General features: G+C 50.2%; 2 protein-coding genes across 3 annotated transcripts in view; one reads left to right on the top strand and one right to left on the bottom strand.

Moving 5' to 3' along the window:
• Nucleotides 1-7,185, bottom strand: part of CEP164 (centrosomal protein 164) — a 69,875-nt gene extending 62,690 nt beyond the window's left edge. The window contains exon 1 of the mRNA XM_081099706.1: nucleotides 7,073-7,185. The gene's annotated coding sequence lies outside the window, so the exon portion shown is untranslated. The remainder of the gene's footprint in view (nucleotides 1-7,072) is intronic.
• A 5,187-nt stretch (nucleotides 7,186-12,372) lies between these two features.
• Nucleotides 12,373-18,448, top strand: part of BACE1 (beta-secretase 1) — a 28,686-nt gene continuing 22,610 nt past the window's right edge. The window contains exon 1 of one of the 2 annotated variants that reach the window (XM_081098542.1): nucleotides 12,373-13,299. In XM_081098542.1, coding sequence (XP_080954668.1) covers nucleotides 13,042-13,299 — 258 coding nt within the window. In that variant the 5' untranslated portion in view covers nucleotides 12,373-13,041. The remainder of the gene's footprint in view (nucleotides 13,300-18,448) is intronic. The other variant, XM_081098545.1, reaches the window with a different exon arrangement.

Raw genomic sequence — 18,448 nt, 5'->3', positions numbered from 1 at the left:
AGGAACCAAGGGCGGCCTGAACATCAGGCTGAGAATTAGTCACTCCAGCAGGCGGTGATCTATACAGGCCTTGTGTCAGCTACTCAGACAAATCCTGCATCTGAGAAATGGTACTACCCATGGACACATCCCATCTCTAGAAAGCACAGCAGACGCAATCTGTCCTTGCAGCGAAGTGCCTAATTAGCTATGGACATAGTTATCCATGTTAAGCTATTTAAAGGTCGGAAAGGTCCTGGAAATCTGAACTCATGGATCACTTACCTGTCAAATGAACCTGCCAGAAAATTTTTTTAAAAGTGTGGGTTATATTCTACCTTCTTTCCTCACCTTGCCTAGCTCCAATAAAGAGTGGGCAGGGACAGGGCCAAAACAGCAGGAACTATCAGATTGAGGGAGGTGGCAGGAGAGAAACCATATTTATTTCATGGCTACCAGAGGCCATTTACTCATTCGAGCACTATGCAAGGAGCTGCGTTTACTTATGGCTGTGCACTAGAGATGTAATGGTGAGAAAAGCCGTTCTGCTGCTACTCCCCTTGTCTATGGCCTCAAGAAGGAGGGTGACAAACATCCCAAAGTCACAGATAAAAGTACAATTACAAACGAGGTCGAGCTTTGGAGGAAATGAGCCTGACATTAGCCTATGCCGAGGACTGAAGGTACGTACTCACTGGACAAAGTGGAAAAGGTGTTCCCACAGAAGCAGCAGCGCGTGCAAAGGCCCTGCAACAGGAAATCACACCAAGCAAGAAGCAGCATGGCTGCTGACGCTGCTGAGGACATGGTGGAAGCCACGCCATGCCGAGAAGTTGGCCTTCATAATAAGAAAGCCAGGAGGAAACGTTTTTTTAGATATACCTTTTGAAAAGATCACTCTGGCAGCCACTGGGAATGCAGACTGGAATGGAAGCCAGATCAGAAGGGAGAAAATCCAAGTGGCTGCAGAGAGATTAATAAGAAACGGTGAGCCTGTGTAGGTGAGAGATCGTGATAACCTGGACTCCAGGGGTAACAGGGAAGATGAGATGTCTAAGATAGCAGCCTGAGATCTGCTACTGCAAGTACATGGCACATGTCCTAACATTTCCTTCCAAGTCTGAGACTGTCGATCACAGCAGCCTACAGGACTTCAGAACCATCAATAATGTACTCTTGTAGCACTCAGCAACAGGTCAGATGAAATGTGATGAGATCTACTTGCCACCAGGCCCGAGACCCTCTATGGGCCATAACAATCACAGGGAGGGGTCATCCAATTGCACTCATCCATCTCCTGCCAATCCTAGAATCTAGAAAAAAAAAAGTGGCTCATGTACCTCCTCCAGGCAGCCCTCCCTGGCTAACCTCAGCTACTCCCATGAACACATAACCTCCTCAGCAGTAAGGACACAGTTTTCATGTGTTCATAGGCATATTACTCCTAATATTACTTTGTTCATGGGAATATGTTCCCCTCCCTGTTAACCACAAACTTATGAGAGCCATGCCTCCTCCCTCCTCTGCATTTCTGACCAAGCCCAAAATAAGGTATATAAACTGTAGGAGCTCTGTCTGCTATAAACCACTAACATAGAGCCAAGGAATCTCAGAGTCAAAAAACCTATAAGACCTTTGGTCTAACTACTTCTCCCATGCCAAAATCTTCCTCTCCATGCTGTAAGTGACAGACAGCACAGTGGTCTAAGGGCCGGCTTCAGGGCCAGAAACACCTGAATTCAGCTCTCTCCTTACTGGCTGTATGAACTTAGGCAAATTAGGCAAGGCCCTTCACCTCATGTGTATAATGGAAACTCATGATAATCTATATCAAAAGGTTGAGGATGAAATGAGATACTTCTTATAAAATATTAAGAATAATATGCCTCTAGTATGCATATACGATCTTTGGTTAATCTCTTCCCACCTTCCCCCCACCCTCTTCCCTCTGAGATTCATCAGTCTGTTCCATGTTTCCATGCCTGTGCATTGAGCCTCTGCCCCCTGGTGGTCAGAGTGTGTCATAGCTACCAGCGGAACAGTCATTTAGGCTTTTATATATATAGAAGAATAGAGGCCCAGTGTACAGATTTGTGCACTGGTGGGATCACTCAGCCTGGCCTGCGGGGATCGGGCCGAAACTGGCAGTCCAACATCCCCTGAGGGGTCCTGGATTGCAAGAGGGTGCAAGCCAGGCCAAGGGACCCCACTGGTGCACAATCGGGGCTGGGGAGGGACTGCGGGAGGGCTCCAGGGTGAGTCCGGCCCGTCTCGCCCAGTCCTGATTGGCCAGACCCCAGCAGCAAGCTAATCTACCAGTTGGAGCGTCTGCCTGCTGGTGGTCAGTGCGCGTCATAGCAACTGGTCGAACGGTTGAACGAACAGTCGGACACTTAGCATATTAGGCTTTTATTATAGTGTATAGGACTAGAGCAGGGGTGGGCAAACTTTTTGACTCGAGGGCCACAATGGGTTCTTAAACTGGACCGGAGGGCCGGAACAAAAGCAAGGATGGAGTGTTTGTGTGAACTAATATAAATTCAAAGTAAACATCATTACATAAAAGGGTACGGTCTTTTTTTTTTTTTTAGTTTTATTCATTTCAAACTGGCCGGATCCGGCCCGCGGGCCGTAGTTTGCCCACGACTGGACTAGAGGCACAGTGCACAAATTCGTGCACAGGTGGGATCCAGCCAACCCACCCTGATCAGGGCCAATCAGGCTGGGCTGGGTGGGGGGAGGGACCGTGGGTGGTTGGCCAGCCGGCCCTGCCCCCTGGTTGAATTCTTGGTCGAGGAGACAATTTGCATATTAGCTTTTTATTATATAGGATTAACTATGAAAAGGTCTTGCCCATATTAAGCCAAAAATCACTTCCTAGGAAGTTTCCTCTCATTTGCCTGTTCTGCCCTTTGGACCTAGAGAGCACCCCAGGCTTCTCTACTCTAGACTAAGCCTCCATTCATTGCACGTATACTCCCCACCCCTGGGCATTGGTTACCTTCCTAATGCTGTTGATTTGTAAGCATGGCCAACAGTTTGTACATCAGAACACTAACAAAGCATGCACACGTGCACACACACACATACACACAAGCACACGCACACTCACGATTACAGTTCCTGCATATTTAGTCCGACCTGCTTGCACAATTTTAAAGAAAGTTCACCACAGGGGGGAGTAAATTACTGGAGAAGGCTTTGGGGAGAAGCAGAAGACACAGAGTTGATTATGCAGTGGCAATAAGAACAGGTCTTAGGACATTCTTGGATTTAATCTCAGCTCTACCACTTACCACCTGGCAAGTTGCCTCAGTTTCCTCATCTGTAAAATGGGGATAATAACAATATCTATCTCAAAGGGTTGGAGAGATATGATTCAGTACATGTAAAATAGTTAAAATATATTAAGATCTCAGTAATTGTCAGTTGTTGTTATTACAATTCACTTCTTTAAAATTTTTTTAGCCCTAACCGGTTTGGCTCAGTGGATAGAGCGTCGGCCTGTGGACTGAAAGGTCCCAGGTTCGATTCCAGTCAAAGGCATGTACCTTGGTTGCGGGCACATCCCCAGTAGGTGGTGTGCAGGAGGCAGCTGATCGATGTTTGTCTCTCACATCTCTCATCGATGTTTCTAACTCTCTACCCCTCTCTCTTCCTCTCTGTAAAAAATCAATAAAATGTATTTTAAAAAAAATTTTATTGTTGCCGAAACCGGTTTGGCTCAGTGGATAGAGCGTCGGCTTGCGGACTGAAAGGTCGCAGGTTCGATTCCGGTCAAGGGCATGTACTTGGGTTGCGGGCACATCCCCAGTGGGAGATGTGCAGGAGGCAGCTGATCGATGTTTCTCTCTCATCGATGTTTCTAACTCTCTATCTCTCTCCCTTCCTCTCTGTAAAAAATCAATAAAATATATTAAAAAAAAAAAAAAAATTTTATTGTTGAAAGTATTACAAATATCCCTCTTTTCCCCCAACTGACCCCTCCTCCCTGCTCTCGTCCCCACCCCAGGCCTTCACAGCATTAATGTCTATGTTCATGGGTTATGCATATATGCATATAAGATCTTTGTTTAATCTCTTCATGCCCTCCCCCTTCCCTCTGAGATTCGTTAGTCCGTTGCATGCTTCCATGTCTTGGATCTATTTTGTACAATTCACATTCCTAAAGGCCTTATTTTACATTGTTCCAGAAGACAAACCCAGTACGAGGGAGTATCAATTAAGACCATTTAGCCCTAGCCAGTTTGGCTTAATGGATAGAGCAGTGATGGCGAACCTATGACACGCGTGTCAGAGGTGACACGCGAACTCATTTTTTTGGTTGATTTTTCTTTGTTAAATGGCATTTAAATATATAAAATAAATATCAAAAATATAAGTCTTTGTTTTACTATGGTTTCAAATATCAAAAATTTTCTATATGTGACACGGCACCAGAGTTAAGTTAGGGTTTTTCAAAATGCTGACACGCCGAGCTCAAAAGGTTCGCCATCACTGGGATAGAGTGTCAGCCTGTGGACCAAAGGGTCCCAGGTTCCATTCCAGTCAAGGGCACATACCTCGGTTACAGGCTCCTCCCCAGCCTGGGCCCTGGTCGGGGCGCGTGCAGGAGGCAACCAATCGATGTGTTTCTCTCACATCAGTGTTTCTCTCTGTCTCTCCCTCTCTCTCCCTAAGAATCAATGGAAAGTATCCTCGGGTGAGGATTAACAACAAAAAACCATTCGGACATTCAATAACCAGCTACTGAACACCAACCTGGGTCAAGCTCCGTGCTCAGCCAGGGCTACCAACCTGGTTACACATGATCATGTAAAATGTTAAGCACATTAAGGGACGTAACAAAATACAATGGGACACAAAAGGGCAACTAAGCTTACTCTGGAGATGAGGCCCATGGAAGTGGTGGTTGCAGGATAAGCGGCAGCTGCCCAGGAGAGGGAGCAGGGGAACGTATGGCAGCAGCAGCGTGCACAAAGGCAGGGCAGGAAAGAACACGGGGGCAGAGAATTCATTGTGACAACAAAAGTTCACAATCACTGAACCCTGCCTACATTCCAAGAACTGCGCTAATGCTTACATACATCATCTCACCTTATCCTCTCAGCTAGGAAGAGAGTATTGTCCCCATTTTTCAAATAAGGAAACTGAGTCTCAGCAAGGTTTAAATGAGTGGTTCCCAATGGGGCACATGCCTCACAGGGGGGCAATTTGATTGTTAAGGGGAGCAATTCGAGAATGAGTTATTAACGGTGAATTTTTTGCATTTCTTATGGTTCTAGGGGCTTCATATACAGTCTTATTAATATACTGTGACATATTTATGCATTTTAGTTCTCTATTATGTTTTGAAACTTTATTTGCTATTTTTTCATGTCACTTCATATTATTATTTTCTTAACAATTTCTTAGTGATGTCTTCCTCAGTACTTCAACTGTCCTTTCGTTCTTTGATTTTTCTCTTTCATGGAGGTCATGTTCTTGGAAGCTTGTTTAGACCAAGTTAATGGCCTTTTAGGCTTCCTGCACGTGAATAGGAGCTCACTTTTTGAATAATAAGAATTGTATGTCACAGGGGCATCAGGATTTTAGAGATGCTTAGGTGGGGCATGCCCAAAAACAGGTTGGGAACCACTGGTTTAAATAAAACACACTTTGTCCAAGGGGGCACAGCTAGTAAAAGGCACAGCAAAACATGTGCACACCCACATGCACGCGATTCCAAAGCCTGAGCCCAAACCACTCCGGCCTGACCAGAGCGCAAGGGACGGTGGGAGGAAGGAGCACAGGGTAAAGGACTGTGCCCTGTGCCTGAGGAGTGGTCAGGGGATGTCACACCATCAGGGCGGCTGTGTAGCAAGCACTGATTCGAGGAGGGCAAGAACAGAGGCCGAGGGTCCACGGAGGAGTGACCCTGAAAGCACAGGCAAGAAACTGTGAACTCAAGTGGTGGCTGTGAGAACGGGAAGGAAGGGCCAGATTCTCTGGTAATTAGGAGAATTCCTGGGCTTGTCGTCTACACCAAGCGAGGGAGAGCGAGGTGGGAAGTCAGAGCACTTGTTCAGGGTTACCTTGTCATTTCTGCACCTGCCAACAGCGCACCTAGCTACCACCTAGAGGAGAGGAAATTCCCAGCAAGTGCCTGCTGCAAGCATTAGAGGAATTCCAGTGCAACTGGGCCTCGTGAATGGGGACGTCCTTCACGGAGACAGGAAGAACAAGAGGAGCAGATCTGAGCTCAGGAAAGAGGCCTGGTTGGAGCCATAGTTAGTGGGAATCACCACTAAATAGATGGTAACCCAACCTCTGGGTGAAGTCACCCAGAGCTGCCTGTGGTGGGTAGAATGGAGGGGCTGCAAAGGCAACGGAGGAAGGCTGTGTCAGAAAAACCAGGAGAGCCCCGAGTCCTAGGAAAGGTTGCCGGTTCGTTGCAGCGTCGAGTCCCAGTCAGGGCACATACCTCGGTTGCAGGGTCAATCCTGGGAGGCAACCAATTGATGTCTCTCTCTCTCTCTCTCTCTCTCTCTCTCTCTCTCTCTCTCTCTCTCCAATCAATATTTGTCTCTCTTCCTCCCCTTCCTTCTCTCTCTCTAAAATCCATAAAAACATATCCTTGGATGAGGATTAAAGAAAAAAATCAGGAGCGGAATCTTGGAAGCCAAGCCAGGACAGCAGAAGGCAGATCTTTTCAAATCAATGCAAGGAAAGTTAAAAAAAAGAAAACCAAAAGTTTTCTAACTTCCCAGCTGCCGCAAAGCGGGAAAGGGTCTGGCTAACCCTGGAGTCGCCCCGAGGAAGCTGCCCACAGGAGAGGCGCCCACGCCAGGCCCGCAGGCGGCCGTCACACCCGCGGGGCCAGGTCTACGAGCGCCGCCAGCTCTCGCCGCCCGCGCCGGCGGCCGCAGCCCCGCCCGGCCCGACCCTCGCCGCTCGGGGGTCCCGGCAGAGGCTCACGGCCCGCCAGCCTTTCTCCTTCTTCCTGCAGTTCCCGCCCACGCTCGCGCACACCCGCTCGTTGGCACCGAGTGCCTCGACTCTCCCGCTCCCTCCTCTCCCGGTCCCCCGAGCCCTCCTCCGAGGCCGTCCTCACCGGTCCCCGAGGCGGAGGCTCCGGGCGAGGGCTCCCGGCTCTGCACAGCTTCCCAGCACCACCCCGGCTGCCCCGCTCCCCGCTTCCAGGGACGCCGGGGTGTTGCCCTGCAGCGGCCCACAGCCACTTCCGGTAAGGGTAACAACGTAGCAACTGAGAGTCCCGCCTCTACCCGGAGCCAATAGGTCGCAGAATGAGAGCTCTGACATTGGATTGGTTAGGTGTCCTGTCGGCTCACGGAAGAGTGCTGCACCTTTCCCATTGCACAATGGGAGATGTAGTCCAAGGTGGTCGCTGTGGCTCCGCAAGGGGAGAAAGCTCTGAATTTAGATATGAGGAGAATTCCTTCCCAGGCAGCAAAGGTGCATTCACTGCATTTATAGTAACGTAAATTAACTAAGGGAATTTATTGCTCATCATTTTTTTAAATATATATTTTATTGATTTTTTACAGAGGGAGAGGGAGAGGTAGAAAGATCGATGAGAGAGAAACACTGATCAGCTGCCTCCTGCACACCCTCCTCCTGGAGATGTGCCCACAACCAAGGTACATGCCCTTGACTGGAATCGAACCTGGGACCCTCAGTCCGCAGGCCGACACTCTATCCCCTGAGCTACACCGGTTAGGGCTGCTCATCATTTTTTAGTAGTGTGATTAATATCAGGTGAACAACACACTGATCATAAATAACCCATAAGCCTTTAATAAGCAACAGAAATGTGAATATAAGGTCATAGAACACTCAAACACCCCCCCCCCCCAAAAAAAGAGAAGAATGGCTGCTTTGTGCTCTGATTAAATCAATGAGCACCTGACACGGAGTTAAGAGACTAGTTTCTACTGTCCATCCTTTCATCAGAGCATGGACTCAGTTTGCATATCTGCAAGTGGGAATAATATCTGTCCTAACTAATTTGAAGAGACTGTGTAAGAGGAAAAAGAGTGACACAATGTATAACCTCTCCACACACCCTATTTGGCAGAAGAGTTGCTACTAATATAACTCCAAAGAGCTTTAGTTTTGCTAACACAGAGAACAAAAATCTTTCTCTCATGTGTTCTCAACCTCCTAGAGAAGGTAAGAGTGTCAAAGACAACTCTGGCCATTATCAACCATACAACTGGGGGACACGAAAGTTAAGAGATGTTACTATAACCGGAATCAAGGTTCTGCTGTCTGCACCATGAAAACCAAACTCGTGAGACCGATGCTGGTGAAAAAGGAAAGAGGTTTGAGTGCTGGGGGACTCGTCCCAAAGCCCATCTCTGCGTCTCAGTGCAGGCAGAGGTTTTTGTAAGGAGAGGCAATGCAGAACAAAGAGATCAAGGGCAGGGGGTTGAGAAGCTCTCTGCGTGCAGGCCAGCACAGTCCATTCCGGTAAGGATCTTGAAACTGGTCAAGTAATGGTCTGATGTGCGTCATCTGGTTCTACATCATTCTGGTTCTGTCTCATCCTCCATCTATGGTTGAAGATCAGCCAGTCTCCCAGAACTGGGATGACTGGAGGCCAGAGTCTGCATCTTTTGAAGTTAGTTTCTAGGATTCTTATACAAGCATGCTGTTTCTCTACAAGCTATGTACATATTAGAGTCAGCTTTTACAGAAAGTGTCAAAAAATGGTGGGTGGGTTACAATTCCCCACCGTTACATTGCTGGCTGAAAGGAGAGAGGCACACCCAGAGAAGCTCCTGATAAGTTCCACTGTGGAGAGGCATCCGGCTCCCACTAACTCCCCAAACTAGTCCCAGCGCCACTCGGGGCCGGTGCCAGAATGAGGAGACCAGGTGGTTTGGTTGTTCCTGCAGCTCCCCAGCCAGATTCCCAGAACGGAGTCCTTCCTCATGTTTAACTTTAAATCTTGCCGTGGCAGGTCTGCCTAGACTTCGTTTATTCTGCCTGCACATGACATAGCCTCGCTCCCCCTTCCTTTCCACTCTCCGTAAGCGTCTCAGAGAAGCCAGACACCGACTGCAAGGAGCTCGAAGGGCTCGCCAGTGTACATCACAAACCTTGCACAAAACAGGGACTCAAAAAACCTCTTGTGGACTTGGTCCCTATGTTTCAGAACTTGCAATCAATTTGGTTGACTTTAATAGCCGTCAAAACTCTTACCTTTTGTCCCTTAGCATGTGTCCCTTGCTCTGTCGTGGGGAGAACTAATAAAATAAGGGTCATTGTGGAATTAATGGGATTACCTCACACAGATAAGCAATTTGCATTTTATCAGGTTTCCCTATCGGTTTGTACTCAGAAATGCAAACCAATGTTTAAATGCCCTTAGGCTAACGTAATTAAGAAAGCAAGTCTTGCCCAGCTGGGTGTAGCTCAGCGGTTGAGCGTCCCAGGAACCGAGAGGTCCCGCTCCTGGTCAGGGCATATGCCCAGGTTGTGGGCTCGATCCCCAGTGGGGGGCGTGCAGGAGGCAGCCGATCAGTGATTCTCTCTCATCATTGATGTTTCTATCTCTCCCTCCCGCTCCCTTCCTCTCTGAAATCAATAAAAATATATTTAAAAAAAAAAAAAAAGAAAGAAAGTCTTTGGGGGAAATAACACAAACGACACCCCACGGAGGTGCTGGTAATACGCCCAGTAAGTGAGGAAGAGGTGGATTTCACACAGTAGCTTTCCTTCTCCCGTCAGGGAGACGTAGGGGTGATTTTTCAAAGACAGGGGAGGAAAAACTCCATCAGTCTCAAATGTTATGCCCTACCCCCAGGTCAGAAATTCCACTGTTAAGACATTTATTCTTGTGTCATGCTGTTTACTTATAATATACAAAATAATCAACCACATAATAAGAAAGAAAACACTCATTAATCCTGCCATTTAAAAAAATTATATAAAGATGTGAAATGTTCCCTCTACACTTTCAATCCACCCCATCTCACACTGCAAGCTGCCCACCCTTCTCCCCTCTGCTTTATTTTTCTCCATACAGCATGTCACCACCTGAAACACTGGATGTTTATTTCTTTATTGTCTGTCTCCCTTTCTTTATTGTCTGTAAGCTGCCTGAGGGTGGGAGATTTGTCCACTTTGTTGTTACATCCACAGTGCCTAAACAGTGCTTAGAACGTAGTAAGCACTCAAAAAACATTGGCTGAAGAATGAATGAGTGAATGATTGGCTGAATGAATGAATGAATGAATGAGCAAACGAAGGAAGACATGAATCCCACCCTTTGGAGGAAACCACTTTTGGTTCCTGTCTATCAGACCTTCTCATGCTTATGTGGATGTAAATTTATATGCAGACATGTGCATACTTTTTAATTTTCACAGAAATGAGGTCATAATGTACTTATTGTTCTCCAATGTGCTCTTTGCAATTAACATGTCATAAACAGTTTCCAAAGTACATTTCATAAGAAGTTACTCCAGGCCTGCCGGCGTGGCTCAGTGGTTTGATGGTTCGATTCCCAGTCAGGGCACATGCCCAGGTTTCGGGCTTGATCCCCAGTGGGAGGGTGCAGGAAGCAGCTGATCAATGATTCTCTCACATCATAGATGTTTCTATCTTTTTCTCCCCATCGCTTCCTCTCTGAAATCAATAAAAATACTTGTTTTTAAAAGAAGTTACTCCATTCTGTTGTTGTTGTTGTTAATCCTCACCCGAGGTATTTTTTTCCATTGCCTTCCCAGAGTGGAAAGGAGGGGGAGGGGGGAGAGACAGAGAAACATCGATGTGAGAGAAACACATCAATTGGTTGCCTCCTGCTGGCTCCCCAATCAGGGTGGGGATTGACCCTGGTATGTGCCCTTGACTAGAAATCGAACCCTTGATCCTTTGTAAGCGGGCCGACGCTCTGGTCACCGAGCCAAGCGGGCCAGAGCACTCTACTGTTTTTTCTTTTCTTTTTTTCTTTAACATATTTTTATTGATTTCAGAGAGTGATAGATCCTCCCTTCCCCCAACTGGTGGGCGGAGTATGATGTAACCTGCAGCCCGGAAATACCTGAGTGACTAACCAGGTACCTTGTATGGACCACCAATCCACACCTGCCAAATACCCTAAGCCTTGTCCTATATGGACCATGCAGTAAGCCACCAATCAGCGTGCGCCGAGTACACTCAGCCCCCACCCCTTCCCATTCCACCCCTCAAAGGCGTGCCCACCCTGCACACGCTGCTGTCCTCCCCTTGCCAGACAGCCCGCAGGTCCTTCTCCTCTGATAAAGCCTGTGGTCCTGGTTTCGGCCTCTGTCTGATTTTTCAGAGAGGAAGGGAGAGGAAGAGAAAGAGAGATAGAAACATCAATGATGAGAGAGAATCACTGATCGGCTACCTCTTGCACAGCCCACAACCCAGGCATGAGCCCTTGACTGGAATTGAACCCAGGACCCTTCAGTCCGGAGGTCGAAGCTCTATCTGCTGAGCCAAATCGGCTAGGGTGGCACTCTATTCTTTTCTTTTTTTTTAATATATTTTATTGATTTTTTACAGAGAGGAAGGGAGAGGGTTAGAGTTAGAAACATCGATGAGAGAGAGACATCGATCAGCTGCCTCCTGCACACTCTCTACTGGGGATGTGCCCACAACCCAGGTACATGCCCTTGACGGGAATCGAACCTGGGACCCTCCAGTCCACTCTATCCACTGAGCCAAACCAGTCAGGGCGGCACTCTATTCTTTATAATGCTTTCATAGCATTCCATTCAATGAATGTCTCATTCACTTATTGATAATCACTTATTTTGTTTTGAAATTTTTGTATTTGAAATACTGTTATTTTTGTATAGAATTCTAGAATTGACATTGCTCAGAGTATGTTTTTTACATTTCAATAGACATTGCCAAATGTCTCTCTAAAAACAGAATAATTTTTAAAAAGAAAAAAAGAATAATTTACAGCCCAACCAACACCTTCAAAACACCAGATATTACCAATATGAGAAGCAAAATAATGAATAATGATGTTATCTAAATGTTGATTTAATTGCATTACTTCACTATGAATGAAATTAAGCTTTTTTTCATGTTTATTGACCATTTGAATTTCTTCTATTAATTACCCGTTTAAATTACTTATTCATATTTCTACCAGGTTGTTGGGGGGGGGGGTATTGATTCCTTGTATTATAGAAATTTACTTTTTGTCCCTCTATTGTGTGCCAAATGTTACCTTCTAGTCTGTGACTTCTCTTCTAATTCTGTCAGTGTACTTTTTCTCCCAAGTTGTAGTACTAATAACATTAATCGCTGTATCCTGAACCCTGACTCCTTGGAGCCACCTCATTTTGCGCGGTGCATGTGCCTTTATTCCGCAGGGCCTGGCAGAATGCCTGGCGCACAGTGGGTGCTTAATAAATGCAAGATGAAGGACTGACAGAATGCGAGGTCGGCACCACTCTCTGCTCGTGGGTCCTCCCGCCCGCCAAGGCCAACACCACCTTGCCCGCCAGGTGCTGCAGAGTGGACTCCAGCTCAGCAGAGGGCATCCCAGACCCCTCACCAGCCCCGGAAGCTGGCTGCTGCTGGGAAGACTACACTTCCCAGCGATCCCATGGAACAGCGAAGCCTCGCTTGACAGCCACCGCCACAAGTCTTTCCGCCTCCCCAGCCTGCCTGGGAGTGGAGCTGGGCGATGGTGGCCTGACCAGCGGTGCAGCTGCGGGAGCCCATGCCTCTCCCCACCACCGACCTGCCAGGAGCCCCGGGAAACCAGCGCTGCCGACCTGCCATGCTCGCCCCTCCCAGCGCCCCCGGGGGGCCCAGGCCGGCCTCTCCCCGACCTGTGCTGAGGCTGCACGCCTCTGGCCAGATGTAGCTGGGATCCGTCTCCCCTTCGCTCGCCCCGCCGATCGTTCCTGCCATCCCACAGCGGGGCGGGCTGGTCCAAGGCCCGCAGGATCCCCGATGCTGCACAGCTCGCTTTCCTGAGAAACCACCGGCACCCAGAGTGGGGGTCAGACCATCGGGAGGGACGTGGGCCCGGGGGAGCCCTGAGGGCCTGGAGGCCGGGCCGCGATGGCCCCAGCACTGCCCTGGCTCCTGCTGTGGATGGGCTCGGCAGTGCTGCCCACCCGCTGTGCCCAGCCTGGCATCCGGCTGCCTCTGCGGAGTGGGCTAGGGGGCACCCCCCTGGGCCTGCGACTGCCCCGGGACACCGAGGAGCCCGACGAGCCCGGCCGGAGGGGCAGCTTCGTGGAGATGGTGGACAACCTGAGGGGCAAGTCCGGTCAGGGCTACTATGTGGAGATGACTGTGGGCAGCCCCCCCCAGACGGTAAGGTCGCCAGGCCACGCTACCCTCCTCCAGCAGGAGCAGAGGCGGGAGCTGGGGGGCAGCATGCTGGTCCCTGCGAACGTGGGCTGGGTGGTGTGGGCAGGAGGGACCCTCTCCTGAAACCTTCTCGGGCGACCACGGTGGCAGCTGGGGTCATCTGTCGTTCCCAATGCTCCCCTTCCCTCTCAGGCGTCCCCGTGGCCCTGGTCCGCCGGCCCTCTCTTCACTCCCGTCTTACACACACACCTCTTTGTAAAGATTTAGGGCAGGAGAAATATTTCCGTGCGGGGAGCCTGCCCCAGAGAAGGGCCCGAGCCATGGGTTCGCTGGGAACAGGTGTGAGCCCTGGCCAAGCCTGAGTCTGCTGCGCCCACCACTCCAGACCTTGGTCACCCAACCCCTCACCTCCTCTGGCGTTTCGGGAATCAGGCTACCCACCATCATTCCTGGCACCTTGAAGGCCAGGGAACCCTGATCCGAGTTGGATGAGGCCCTTTCTCCCACTGTCTGGGCTACCAAGCGGGCAGCAAAGCTGAGGCCTGAGCTCCTGTGACCTCCAGGCCAGCCCAGAAGCCCTAGACCAGCGGTTCTCAACCTGTGGGTCGCAACCCCTTTGGGGGTCGAACGACCCTTTCACAGGGGTCGCCTAAGACCATGGGAAAACATATAATTACATATTGTTTTTGTGATGAATCACTATGCTTTAATTGTGTTTAATTTGTAACAATGAAATTGGGGGTCACCACAACATGAGGAACTATTAAAGGGTCGCAGCATTAGGAAGGTTGAGAACCACTGCGCCTAGACAGACAGGCTCCTGAGGTCCATCCCTCTTCCGCCTGCCCCCTCCCCCACTGACATCCACCCCTGCCCCTCCCCCGCCCCAAGCCTCCAGGCACAGGCCAGAAAGGACTAGGCTGAGCCTGGGGAAAGGACAAGTCGCAGCTCAGGAACCAGAGCCCCTTCTGGGACTGCGACTCCGATAGCTGCTGGGGGAGCAGGGGGCGGCCTGGCAGCGATGGCGAAAATGCCACCCACTCTCCCCATCCTTGCTGACAATCCCTGGTACCTCCAAAGTGGCTGGTGCAGTTTGCACCCCCTGCACCGCTGTGGGTGGGTGGGAATGTGGGTGTGAGCAGCCCTCCGTGGGGGCTGTGGCCGGCCTCTGTGCACATGTGCTCCCCTGTGGGAGGGTCTGGACACAAGTGACAGGATGGCTCTGTGTGCGGGTGTGTCACCTTGAACCTGAGCCGCCCCACTCCCCTCCTGTCTATGTCGAGGAGGCCTGTCCTTGGGAGGGTCTGTGAAGGGGAGTGTCTGTGCGTAGGGAGCAGCCTGGGCTTCTCAGGAAGCTCCCTCTGCAAGGCTCCACCTCCCAGTGGCCTGGTGGACGCAGCCTTCCGGGGCAGCCACCCAGGCCCGCCCGCCGCCCGGCTGACCCAAGGCTCCGGTCTCCCCCGCGAATTCCTCCTCTTGCCTGCACACCCTTAGTACCCAGGAGCAGTCTGGAGTCAGTCCTCAGGGCGAGAACAGGGCGAGGTTCCGAGTATCTGAAGGGAGTGGGGTGGCTCAGGTTCACAGGGTGTTGTCAGGGACAAGGGGATGTGGAGACCTGGGGCCATGTGTGCTGTGCAGAGACCCCGGGACATGGCCACGGGACAGGGCTGCAGGGTCAGACAGACAGGAATGCCAGCGTTTCCTCTCCTCTGCTGTGTGGCTTTGGGCAAACAGTCTGACCTCTCTGAGCCGATTGCCTTGCCTCTCAACGGGTGCAGAGAGCTCTCCTCTGCCAGGTCGTTGTGGGCATTAAACGAGACCATGTAGGTGAAAGCATCTGGAACAGTGCAGCGGGCCACATAATTGACCTGCAGTCAGTTAAAGTCATTTCCTCCCAGTTTGTCTGGCCACTTCTGCCTCTTCTGTGCTGTGCATGAAACATGGTGTCCTCAGCCTCAGTGTTTGCACTTGGGGGACCACTTACCATACTTCCCGGACCCCTGAGATGATGTCTACACCCCCAGCCCAGAAGTTGGCAGAGAGTAATTGTCCAATAAATGTCAATTCCTTCCCCCACATTTTCTTTTTTTTAAAATAATTTTTTAATAGATTTCAGAGAGGAAGGGAGAGAGAAAGAGATAGAAACATCAATGATGAGAAAGAGTCATTGATTGGCTGCCTCCTGCACCCCCCTACTGGGGATGGAGCCCACAACCTGGGCACGTGCCCTGACCGGGAATGGAACCGTGACCTCCTGGTTCATAGGTCAACACTCAACCACTGAGTCACGCTGGCTGGGCCCTCACCCCACCCTCCTAAGGGAAGGGAGGTGGGCTTAAAGTTCAGCGCCAGCCCAGGGAGCCAGTGCAGGAGACCCGCGGTGGATTGCCCCATGGCTGCAAACCTGAGCCAGTGCCAGCCGGGCTCGGCTCTGCGGTGACTTTGATTCTTTCCCGGCAGTCTGCCTTTCTCCCCCCTGGCGGGCGGCTGTAAGCACCATGTAAGAGCACGCCTGGCAGATCCTCTGAACCAGTCAAAGTGCTGTGCAATTAACTGTGGGGCTTGGGGGCTGATCCACAAAGAGATGGAATGTGTATTCTGCCCTTAAGGAGTTGAGTGTGCAGTGGAAGAATAAATGCTAGGACCAGGTACCCCATAGCAGCAGTGCTCCACGTGAGGTCCCCGGGCCCCTGCTATCGGAACCCGTTCGAAATAAATGTACATTCTCTGGCCCCACCTCAGACTCACTGAGTAGGGATCTCAGGGGAGCACTGATCTACTTAGCACAAAGGGTGCGATCGGCGCTCAGGGAGAGGTGACCTCAGGGAAGGCCTCCCAGAGGAGGTGGTCTGTTAGCATGAATAGGAGGGGCAGTCATTCTCGGTGGGGAAATGGCACCTGTTCCACACAGGAACTGCGCTTTCTTTGTATGCCCACTTCTCTCCCTGAGACTCGGTTAGACCAGAAGAGGCCACAGCAAATGACAATGAGTTACGTGTGTTTGAGCTTCAGAATGTTTGTCCTGGAGGCAGAGTTCAGGAACCCCGTCCAGTTGATGTTACAGGTTCAGGTAAATAAGATAGAACCAAATTGCCCAAAGCCTTAAATGTCAAGCTTAAGGTTTGGACGTTGCTCTGCAGGTATTTGTGTGGGGGAATAATCTGAAGAAAGCGATGCTGTAGGGAGAGACAGCCACATGATGGAAGGAATGGAAATGAGACGCGCGGGGGCAGAAGGTCTGTCACCCAGTCCGAGTGAGAGGCGCCATGACAAGGCCAGACGAGGCCGTGAGCGATGAAAAGGGAGACCAGGATGCGAGGAACAGTACACGCAGGTGGACAGGACTTGGCGACACTGGTGTGAAGAGTGGGGAAGAAGGTGTCGACGATGATTTCAAGATTCTGATTGGGCCCTGGCCGGTTTGGCACTGGATAGAGCATCGGCCTGAGGACCAAAGGGTCCTGGGTTCGATTCTGGTCAAAGACATGTACCTCGGTTGCAGGCTCCTTCCCAGCCGGGGCCCTGGTCAGGGCGCGTGGAGGAGGCAACCAGTCAATGTGTTTCTATCATGTAGATGTTTCTCTCTGTCTTTTCCTCTCTCTTCCATTCTCCCTAAAAATCAATGGGAAAATATCCTCGGGTGAGGATTAAAAAAAAAAAAGGTCTGGAGAGGTAAGAAGTTAAGGATGAGGAAAAGGGAAGAATCAAGATTTTTTAAAAAATTATAAAGGGAATGCCTCTTTCTTGGAGAAAATCTGAAAATAAAAGCATAAAAATTAAAAAAAAAAAAAAAGGTCTGATTGGGAGTGACCTGGATCTGAACAAGACGTTTTGGGGAGCAGGCAGGCTGGCAGGAGGGGATGGCTTAGCAGTACTGGTATACAAAAGCTGCTTGTACTTAGGGTTGCACTTTATGCAAAGTGTTTCAAACATATTCTACTAGATTACTTTGTTTTTCATATTCACAGCTTCTAGCAGAAGAAGTAGGGACTCAAAGGGTAAACAGTTGGCAAGGTGGCAGGCCAGAAAGTAAAGATTCTCTCACCCTGTTCTTCCCCCTACTCCATGTCTCCTGTGTGTGTGTTCTCCCCGCTACTCCATGCCTCCTGTGTGTGTGTTCTTCCCGCTACTCCATGCCTCCTGTGTGTGTTCTTCCCGCTACTCCATGTCTCCTGTGTGTGTTCTTCCCGCTACTCCATGCCTCCGGTGTGTGTTCTTCCCGCTACTCCATGTCTCCTATGTGTGTTCTTCCCGCTACTCTATGCCTCCTGTGTGTGTGTTCTTCCCGCTACTCCATGCCTCCTGTGTGTGTGTTCTTCCCGCTACTCCATGCCTCCTGTGTGTGTTCTTCCCGCTACTCCATGTCTCCTGTGTGTGTTCTTCCCGCTACTCCATGCCTCCGGTGTGTGTTCTTCCCGCTACTCCATGTCTCCTATGTGTGTTCTTCCCGCTACTCTATGCCTCCTGTGTGTGTGTTCTTCCCGCTACTCCATGCCTCCTGTGTGTGTGTTCTTCCCGCTACTCCATGTCTCCTATGTGTGTTCTTCCCGCTACTCCATGTCTCCTGTGTGTGTGTTCTTCCCGCTACTCTATGCCTCCTGTGTGTGTGTTCTTCCCGCTACTCCATGCCTCCTGTGTGTGTGTTCTTCCCGCTACTCCATGTCTCCTATGTGTGTTCTTCCCGCTACTCCATGCCTCCTGTGTGTGTGTTCTTCCCGCTACTCCATGCCTCCTGTGTGTGTGTTCTTCCCGCTACTCCATGCCTCCTGTGTGTGTTCTTCCCGCTACTCCATGTCTCCTGTGTGTGTTCTTCCCGCTACTCCATGTCTCCTATGTGTATTCTTCCCGCTACTCCATGTCTCCTGTGTGTGTGTTCTCCCTGCTACTCCATGCCTCCTGTGTGTGTGTTCTTCCCGCTACTCCATGTCTCCTGTGTGTGTTCTTCCTGCTACTCCATGTCTCCTGTGTGTGTGTTCCCGCTACTCCATGTCTCCTATGTGTGTTCTTCCTGCTACTCCATGTCTCCTATGTGTGTTCTTCCCGCTACTCCATGTCTCCTGTGTGTGTTCTTCCCGCTACTCCATGTCTCCTGTGTGTGTTCTTCCCGCTACTCCATGTCTCCTGTGTGTGTTCTTCCCGCTACTCCATGTCT

This window comes from Myotis nattereri, assembly GCF_964212035.1.
Source record: "Myotis nattereri genome assembly, chromosome: 9".
Taxonomy (NCBI): Eukaryota; Metazoa; Chordata; class Mammalia; order Chiroptera; family Vespertilionidae; genus Myotis; species Myotis nattereri.
Note: the sequence above shows the minus strand (reverse complement) of the source record. Positions and strands in the feature narration are given on the sequence as shown.